Source organism: Cebus imitator, unplaced genomic scaffold (assembly GCF_001604975.1).
Source record: "Cebus imitator isolate Cc_AM_T3 unplaced genomic scaffold, Cebus_imitator-1.0 Scaffold15, whole genome shotgun sequence".
NCBI lineage: Eukaryota > Metazoa > Chordata > Mammalia > Primates > Cebidae > Cebus > Cebus imitator.
In genome coordinates this window covers 1,549,523-1,559,378 of record NW_016107330.1, presented here as the reverse complement: position 1 = coordinate 1,559,378, position 9,856 = coordinate 1,549,523, and the positions used below count along the sequence as shown (strand labels likewise).

At 41.4% G+C, this 9,856-nt stretch overlaps 1 protein-coding gene across 1 annotated transcript in view; it reads right to left on the bottom strand.

The window, feature by feature from the left end:
- KIF1B (kinesin family member 1B) overlaps positions 1-9,856 on the bottom strand; it is a 183,363-nt gene that overhangs the window by 23,736 nt on the left and 149,771 nt on the right. The window contains exon 36 of the mRNA XM_037730774.1: positions 6,095-6,252. Coding sequence (XP_037586702.1) covers positions 6,095-6,252 — 158 coding nt within the window. The remainder of the gene's footprint in view (positions 1-6,094; positions 6,253-9,856) is intronic.

The following is a 9,856-nucleotide window of genomic DNA, read 5'->3' as shown; positions in this document are numbered from 1 at the left end:
AGACAGAGTTGGTCAGGCTGGTCTCGAACTCCCGACCTCAGGTGATCCACCCACCTCGGCCTCCCAAAGTGCTGGGATTACAGGCATGAGCCATTGCGCCCGGTTTTAGAGACAGGGTCTTGCTCTGTTGCTCAGACTGGAGTGCACTGGTACAATTACAGCTCACTGCAGCCTCTAACTCCTGGGCTCAAGTGATCTTCCCACCTCAGCCTCCAGAGTAGCTGGGAATATGGGCACAAGCCATCACACTTGGCTAATTTTTTTTTTTTTCTGTAGAGACAAGTTCTACATTGCCCAGGCAGGTCTTGAACTCTTGGGCTCAAGTAATCTTCCTACCCTGGCCTCCCAAAGTGCTAGTATTATAGGTGTGAGCCACTGCACCCTGCCAGTGGCAATTCTTCAGAAATGGCTGAAAGAAATACAACTAAGACTGGGGAGAAATGTCAATTTAATCAACCTGGCAATAGAATTTAGGGTTATAAACAGGGCCGAGTCCCAAGACATATTTTCCTGTATGCCTTCTAAGGTGGTGAGAAGTACTTCCAAATGGATTTCTCAAGATGTTCTGAACAGCAGCAGCATCAGAGGAAAAACAGGTTTCAAGATGACTACTTCACAGGATATATTCCTTTGAATTTATTATTATTTGAGATGGAATCTCACTCCATCACCAGGCTGGAGTGCAGTGGCACGATCTTGGCTCACTGCAACCTCCGCCTCCCAGGTTCATGATTATCCTGTCTCAGTCTCCCGAGTAGCTGGGACTACAGGTGTGCTCCACCAAGCCCAGATTATTTTTGTATTTTTAGTAAACACGGGGTTTCACCATGTTGGCCAGGATCTTCATCTCTTGACCTCGTGATCCGCCCACCTTGACCTCCCAAAGTGGTGGTATTACAGGTGTGAGCCATGGTACCTGGCCTGAATTTATTATTTATGAACAATTAAAAGCCAACTTCTGGTCACTCATGGTAGCTCACACCTGTAATCCCAGCACTTTGGGAGATCAAAGTGGGAAGATCACTTGAGGCCAGGAGTTTGAGGCCAGCTTGGGAAATACAGTGAGACTCCATTAAAAAAAAAAAAAAAATCGAATCAGCTGGGCATGGTGGCATGTGCCTACAGTCCCAGCTATTTAGGAGGCTGACACGGGAGGACTGCTTGAGCCCAGGAATTCCTGGTTGCAGTGAGCTATGATCATCCTACTGCACTTTATTTTATTTATTTATTTATGAAATGGAATGTCACTCTGTTTCCCAGGCTGGAGTGCAGTGGCATGATCTCAGCTCACTACAACCTCTGCCTCCTGGGTTCAAGTGATTCTCCCGCTTTAGCCTCCAGAGCAGCTGTGACTACAGGTGTGTCACCACACCCAGCTAAGTTTTGTATTTTTAGTAGAGACAGGCTTTCACCATGTTGAGCAGGATGGTCTCGATCTCTTGACCTCGTGATCTGCCCATCTCAGTCTCCCAAAGTGTTGGGATTACAGGCGTGAGCCACCATGCCCAGCTGCATATATATATATATAAAAACCATCTGCAGGTATAGCTACTACACTCTAGCCTGGGCAACAGAGCAAGAACCCGTCTCAAGAAAACAAAACAGAAACCAACTTCTTACATTATGGTCACATCTGATGAACCCTCTTGAGTTCATTAGGACAATCTCTGAAATATAAACTGAATGGAGTCCAGATTAAGGTATAAAATCATTATATCAGTAACATCAGTCAAATATATAAATATGGCCGGGCGCGGTGGCTCACGCCTGTAATCCCAGCACTTTGGGAGGCCGAGGAGGGTGGATCACGAGGTCAAGAGATCAAGACCATCCTGGTCAACATGGTGAAACCCCATCTCTACTAAAAATACAAAAAATCAGTTGGGCATGGTGGCGCGTGCCTGTAATCCCAGCTACTCAGGAGGCTGAGGCAGGAGAATTGCCTGAACCCAGGAGGCGGAGGTTGCGGTGAGCCGAGATCGCGCCATTGCACTCCAGCCTGGGTAACAAAAGCGAAACTCCGTCTCAAAAAAAAAAAAAAAAAAAAAAATATATATATATATATATATATATAAATATGTTTATGCATTTTTAACATTTTAGGTTATACTGCCATGTATCACTTCCTTCCATTTTCTTCCCTAAATGAGATACAGAGATCTAAAAAAACAAAAAGCAAAAAACAAAACAACTTCCTTTAATACCAAACCAGGACTTTTTCTGTTCCAAAAGAAGAAAATAAACAGATAAAATACGCAATCCTGACAGGACCAAGATAAATGTTAAAAATAATATATAAAATATTTCTTACAGACACAACTATCCAAATAGACACATTTGTCCCTACTACTGCACAGGACAAAACAGAGCAGAAAGCGAACCATTTTGCAAGGCTGCAACAGACTTTATAAAGCAATAAACTTGTCAAGCTTTTGACAGAGAGCAGACAAAGAGGGGAACAGAAAACAAAGCCTGAGATTCTGAATGAAATGAAGGGCGAAACATTCTACTTTGTAACGTAGAAGAGGAAAACTGAAATGACGTAAGAATAAAACTGACAAGTTTCATAAACGGAGAAAATAATTTGAAACTTGAAAAATCACTGAAGAAGCTATGTGCTTCTTAGAGTACACAATAGGATCTACTCTATCCTAGGTACAGTAGGTTTACATGGGGAGGGAACCACAACATTAAAACAGCCATCAAAGCAACATAAGACAGAAAGCATTCTGATAAACTAGAACCTTTATGTGCAAAAAAGCAAACAGAAAATACCTAGGAATATCCTTATCAAGAAAGAGCCTGCAAAAACATAGAAAAGGCTTTTGTCAGTGCAGCAAAACAAAACAAAACAAAAGAAATCGAGTGAATCAGAAAAATATATATATAAAAAAAAGACAAATTTGCTGATAAGCAAAGTGAATTCAAGTGGACAGACAATTAACAGAGAATTCCATGGAACACAATTTGATAGAGGACTTACAATGACATGGGTCCCTCTCCTGAGACTTTCAACTAAGGAAAATGCTGGACATAGATGGGAAAGTGGAGATTACCACCATCAATACCCCTTTTGGTAGTGACTTGGTATTGAGAATAATACGAAGTTGCTGCAGAGTTAAGGGAAAACCAAGTCAATTCATTTTTTTTTTTTTTTTTTTTTTCAAGTCAATTCATTAACATAAATGTAGGGCAGCCAAGAAAAGGAATAATGGTCCCTTGTCAATTATGTTCCACTATCAATATATTTTAAAAGAACTCTAAGAAACACACATTATATCCCCAAACTGGAGGTAAGTTCAATTTTAAACATTAAACCTTAGACAAACAGAACAAAAGTTCTCTTAACCAAACTCCATTTTGCCACTTACTAGTCATATTAACCTATGTTCTCCATATCCCTAAAATATACAGATTGATGCCTAGTTCTTTCTCCTTGAGCATTCTAAACTACAAAGATGTCTCATATGTCCAGACACTTTGCTCCAAAGAGTTAAGTTGCATGCTTATCAAATGTCAGTAGTATCTGGTCCCAAATCTGTTTATGCCAGTTGCACTTATTATTGTCTAACTTCATTAAACATTAGGCAAATCAATGAAATACAAAAACATAAATAATTTTTGTTTCTGTGAAAACTAAGTTGAATGTTTTCAAAAGGTCTGATGATGAGTTGTTTAAAAATAGTTGTTAAGGTTGGGTGAGATAAATGTAAAAGAAGGGAAAATGATAAAATGTTAATAAATTATACAAAGTTTAAAAGATTTTGAACTTAGATTTTCTTCATAGGTTTCTAATTCTTGTTTTTAATATTCCAATACAGCACAGGATCAACATTTCTAATTCTTGCTCCACCAAACTGAGAGTCACAGATGATGAATTATGGGTGTGGTTTTGCAAGGGAGACAATCAGAATTCCAGTAAATGAACTTATAATTAAAGAAAAATCCACCAGGCATGGTGGTGTGTGCCTACAGTCCCAGCTACTTGGGAGGCTGAGGTGGGAGGATCGCTTGAGCCCAGGAGTTCTGGGCTGTAGTGTGCTATGCCAATCGGTGTCTGCACTAAGTTCGGCATCAATATGGTGACCTCCCAGGAGGGGAGGACCACCAGGTGGCCTAAGGAGGGGTGAACCGGCCCAGGTCGGAAACGGAGCGGGTCAAAACTCCTGTGCTGATCAGTAATGGGATCTCGTCTGTGAATAGCCACTGCACTCCAGCCTGGGCAACATAGCGAGACATTGTCTCTTGGAAAAAAAAAAAAAAAAAAAAGGCCATGGCCTTCCAGCAAAAGCTTAATAAATTAATGTAGATTTGTATAGTTTAAATTAGAACATAAATTTTTTGTTTTTTAGATGGAGTTTCACTCTTGTTGCCCAGGCTGGACTGCAATGGCACAATATCCACTCACTGCAACTTACACCTCCTGGGTTCATGCGATTCTCCTGCCTCAGCCTCCTAAGTAGCTGGGATTACAGGCATGCGCCAACATGTCTGGCTAATTTTGTATTTTTAGTAGAGATGGGGTTTCAACATGTTGGCCAGGCTGGTCTTGAACTCCTGACCTCAGGTGATCCACCCGCCTCGGCCTCCCAAAGTGCTGGCATTACAAGCATGAGCCACCTTGCCCAGCCTAGAACAGAAATGTTTAAGGTGTATATCTTTTTATTATTCTTGACTTCAGCCTTTTTTGATTAACTCACTCTAACTCACAAGATAAGCTGCTTCTAACAAAGCCAAATTCATTTATTGTAGCACCTGACCTGTTTGGGGGCATGAATTAAAGGAATTCTCAAAGTTACTCTAATGGAGGCAAACTTAGAATAACCAGTATTTCAACCAAAGCCCATCTTTCCCTGTATATTTTACTAAGTACCTTAGGGAAATCTATAATACATTTTTCATAGCTATTGGCAGAAGACAGAAAGCTATGCAGAATTACTGCTGACTTCAGGGAAATAGTATTGTTCATGATTCTGCCCACAGATAGTCAAAGCACCCCTCTTTATTACTGCCACTCCCCCTCCCCAGACATATATGCCCTCTCACTCCTTCCCTCTTTCTCCACAGCCCCTGCCAGTAAATAGAAGTTTGTTTTTTTCCTCTTTCCTATGGTAAACTATAACACAAGAAAACAACAAAAAGAAATTAATCCTGGCCCAAACCTTTCATTCCATTTCTGCCTGTTGTCTTATTCTTACCCTTCCTCCTCTTAACATGGATGTAAACAAGTTTTTGAGGAGCAGACTGAGGCACAGTGAAGTCCTGTGGTGTGAAGGCATTGTGCTCAGCCCACATTAGAAGAGGCAGCTGCTCCTGTTTCCCAGTCCCTAGGATATAGCTAGGATATAGAGATGGAGTCTCTGAGACAATGAGAACTCCTTTGCTGGGTGAGGTAAGAGGACCCCAGCTGGTTTAGTTTTAATCTTAAAAGGGAAAGTAGAATGGCTACATACTTTATGAATTGTCTGTTATCACCTGATTATAAAAAATAATTTTAAGTGAAACATTTAAAATGAAAGACAAAGTAAAATCTATTATGCATGGCAGCCAATCGTGGTCATAAGAGTTCATATTATTTATCACTTTTGTGCATAAACGAAAATCGAATACTAAGAATAGTTGAGCCTATACTAGCAGCAGCAAAGACTAAACACAAGAGGCTTCATTTTTATCTTGGTGAGCACGTTTCCATGATACTTAGGAGTAAGAGAAAGCTTTCTCTCCACAGCAACTATTTCACAGGAAAACATTTAATCTTGGCAATAATTAATTTGTACTTTTAAATCCTTGGGCAATATATTGAGCTTTCATTCTCCAATTTTCATGTATTACTTGTTACATCTATTCATACTTCACATGGGACAGATCACTTCCATTCTCTAAGAGTAACTGATCACATACAAATAGCTCCAATTCTTTCTTTTTTTTTTGGAGAGCACAGCAGGCAGGTGAATAAATAGATTTTTGAATCTAGAAGGGAGAAGGGAGTTCATGTCTTCGTCTGAACTGGGAGTCATTAACGAATAAGGAACCTAATGGTGTACCAATTAACCCCCACAAGGGTGGACTCTTCACACTCCTCTGGGTGTCCCACCTGCTAGAGTTGTGGGAAGACTTCAGGTACTTGGCAGAAATAATATTTAGAGAAAGAATGGCATCAACTGCAGCTTCATCCACCTCAGGCTTATTCCTAATACGACCTAAAAGAAAGGATAAAGGAAACAGAGCATGGACACATTTAAAAACAAAACATGAATTCATTAAGCCAAAAAGAGACGTTTAAATCTATCTGTAAGTTCAGAAGCTGGAAGGGTCACTTGGTTACCGGTAGAGTCCTCCATGGTCTGACTCCATTACTTCCCACATTAAGTTAACTAAGAAACCATATCAATTTTTCATTCAAAGAGTTTCTCATATTCATCTCAACTTTCATTTATAGTATTACTCCCCTGCTCACAAAGGCCACCTCCTCTCTGATCTGGAACTTGCAATAGCCATTTATCTGTCTCCCTGCTATTCACACCTCCCCTGTTCCAATCCATTCTACTCTCACCTAATAGCAACTTCTTAGGCCACTAATTGACTGCCCTTTTTTTTTGAAACAGGGTCTTGGTCTGTCACCCAGGCTGAAGTGCACTGGTGCAATCATAGCTTACTGAAGCCTTGAATTTCTGAGCTCTAGTAATCCTCCCACCTAAGTCACCTGAGTAACTGGGACTTTAGGCCTGCGGTACCACGTCTAGCTTTTTTTTTTTTTGTAGAGACAGGGCCCCACTATGTTGCCGAGGCTGGTCTCGAATTCCTGGGCTCAAGCAATCCTTCCACCTTGGCCTCCCAAAGTGCTGGGATTACAGGCATGAGCTGCTGCACCTGGCCAAACTGACTTTATTGCTTAAAACTTCTCAGGTTTAAGCAATCCTCAAGCCTCGGCCTCCTGAGTAGTTGGGACTATAGGCACATGCCACTACACCCTTTCTTGGTCAAAATCCTACACTCCGTTTTCAAATTAACACTAGGGGATGCAGCATTGCATAGAGGTTAAGGACTTGGCCTCCCGTGAGGCTTTGGGCTTAAGGCTCAACCTCTCTGAGCCTCAGTTCCCTCATATGCCAAGTGAGAATAACAATTCCTTCCACATATGGTTGTTATGAGGATTAAATAAACTAGTATTTTTGAAGCATTCAGAAAAGCACCTGGTATGTGGTAAATACTACATCAGAGTTTGTTAATAAAACAAACTAAAAATAAATCATACAGTTCTTCAGAGAAGCCATAGTAACTGCTGCCTCTCCTTCTCTGGTCAGAAAGTATCTCTTTTGTTTTGGTATTAGTGTTCCATACAAACATTACTTTTGTCAAATGACATTCACTGCTTTGTAAATAAAGTTTAAAAAAAAAAAAAAAACTAAATTAAAAAAAAATAGGCCGGGCACAGTGGTTCACTCCTGTAATTCCAGCACTTTGGGAGGCTGATGGATCACCTGAGGTCAGGAATTTGAGACCAGCCTGACTAACATGGAGAAACCCCATCTCTACTAAAAATATAAAATTAGCCAGGTGTGGTGGCACATGCCTGTAATCCCAGCAGGAGAATCGCTTCAACCCAGGAGGCCAAGGTTGCGGTGATCCAAGATCGCACTATTGTACTCCAGCCTGGGAAACGAGCAAAATTCCATCTCAAAAAAAAAAAGAAAAAAAAAAAGAAAAAAGAAAAGAGGCCGGGTGTGGTGGCTCACACCTGTAATCCCAGCACTTTGGGAGGCTGAGGCAGGAGGATTGCTTGAGGTCAGGCGTTTAAGACCAGCCTGGGTAATGTAGCGAGACCTTGTCTCTACTAAAAATACAAAAAATTAGCTGGGCATGGTGGCATGTGCCTGTAATCCCAGCTACTCAGGAGGCTGAGGCAGGAGAATTGCCTGAACCAAGGAGGTGGAGGCTGCAGTGAGCCGAGATCGCGCCATTGCACTCCAGCCTGGGTGAGCGTGAGACTCCATCTCAAAAAAAAAAAAAAAAAAAAAATTAATTATAAAAAAATTTTGAAAACTATTACCACTGCTGCCCCAGACAAGAGAGAACATAATCTCCCTTCCAGGGATGATGATGATTCTTCTTTTTTTTTTTTTGACAGGGTCTCACTCTGTCACCCAGGCTGCTGGAGTGCAATGGCATGATCATGGCTCACCGTAGCCTTGACTTCTCAGGTTTAAGCAATCCTCTAGCCTCAGCTTCCTGAGTAGCTAGGACTATAGGCATGCACCACTACACGCAGCTTATTTTTGTATTTTTTGTAAATACACAGTTTCACCATATTGTCCAGGCTAGTCTTGAACTCCTGAACTTAAGTGATCTGCCTGCCCTGGCCTCCCAAAGTGCTGGGGTTACAGGTGTGAGCCACTGTGCCTGGTCCCAAGGTTCTTAATCTGGTCCATAGAGACACAAGCACTCTGGACAGGATTCAGAGGGTCCCTGAGCTTAGATGGGGAGAAAATTACATTTTTACTTTCACAAACCTTTAACTAAAAATTGGCATCTCCTTCAATTACGAAGGAAGGCAATAAACCACAGAAGAATTGGCAGTACCTGCAACTCTGTCCCTAGTGGAATCCACAGATATTTCCCAAATGCAAAATATCGTTTTCATTGATCACTACTTTGAAATTATGGTAATTAAAACAACTGGTAAATCTTGTTATTTCATGCATCAATAAAGAAGAGCTTAATGTTTTAACAACTGTATTTCAATATTATCAGTTTCCTTTGTAATCCTAAACATTTTATTTTTCACATTTGGAAACATAATTCTGAGGCTTCAGCACTGCCAAAGAGGTCCATGGCAACAAAAGTTCCAAACTCCTGCCTCAGACTATCATTCTAAAGTTCACACTATCTAGCCAATATGCCTTAATTCCTCCACTCTCGCCATGGGGTTTCTTGTCATTTGCATCTTAGGCATATTCCTGACTCTCTTACTCAAAATGCTTGTGTCTGGAAAACAAAAAAATAAAACCCCTCTAATTTTTCTTGAATCTATTCAGTCCTTTTGGATGGTTTTCATCATTAAGTCTCTTAGCATAGATTTTCCCTTGTCTTCATTGTGTTACTTACTCACCAAAGCATTCTGCACATATATATACTGCCTCCCCAACTAAACTGCAAGCTCACAATTAGCAGAGATTTTTTTTCTTTTTTGAGACAGAGACCCATTGTGTTGTCCAGGCTTGAATGCAGTGGTGCCATCTCAGCTCACTGCAACCTCCACCTCCCAAGCTAAAGTGATCCTCCTGCCTCTGCCTCCTGAGTAGCCAGGACCACAGGTGCATGCCACCATGACCAGCTAATTTTCATATTTTTTTTTGTAGAGACGAGATATTGCTACCTTGCCCAGGCTGGCCCTGAACTCCTGGGCTCAAGTAATCCACTCATTTCAGCCTCCCAAAGTGCTGGGATTATGGGCATGAGCCACCACACCCAGCCAGCAGAGATTTCTTTTATGTCCTCTCACAGCCTTTACCACAGAACCATATACCATGGTAATTGAGTAAAGTAACAGTTGGATAACGGTATCACTAATGATGAAGCGGAGAAACAGGAATACAGTTTCAAACTCAAGGCCTCTACATCTCCATAGTCTGTGTTTTCCAATATGGCCTTCCACACATTCCCTGTACGGCAAACAGGGAAGAATAATATCTCTAACAGGGCACAGTGGCTCACACCTGTGGTCCCAGCTATTCGGGAGCCTGAGGCAGGAGGATCACTTGAGCCCAGGAGTTTGAGGCCACAGGGAGCTATGATCTCATCATTGTACTCCAGCCTGGGTGACAGAGCAAGACTCTGTCTCCCCAAAAAAAAAAGA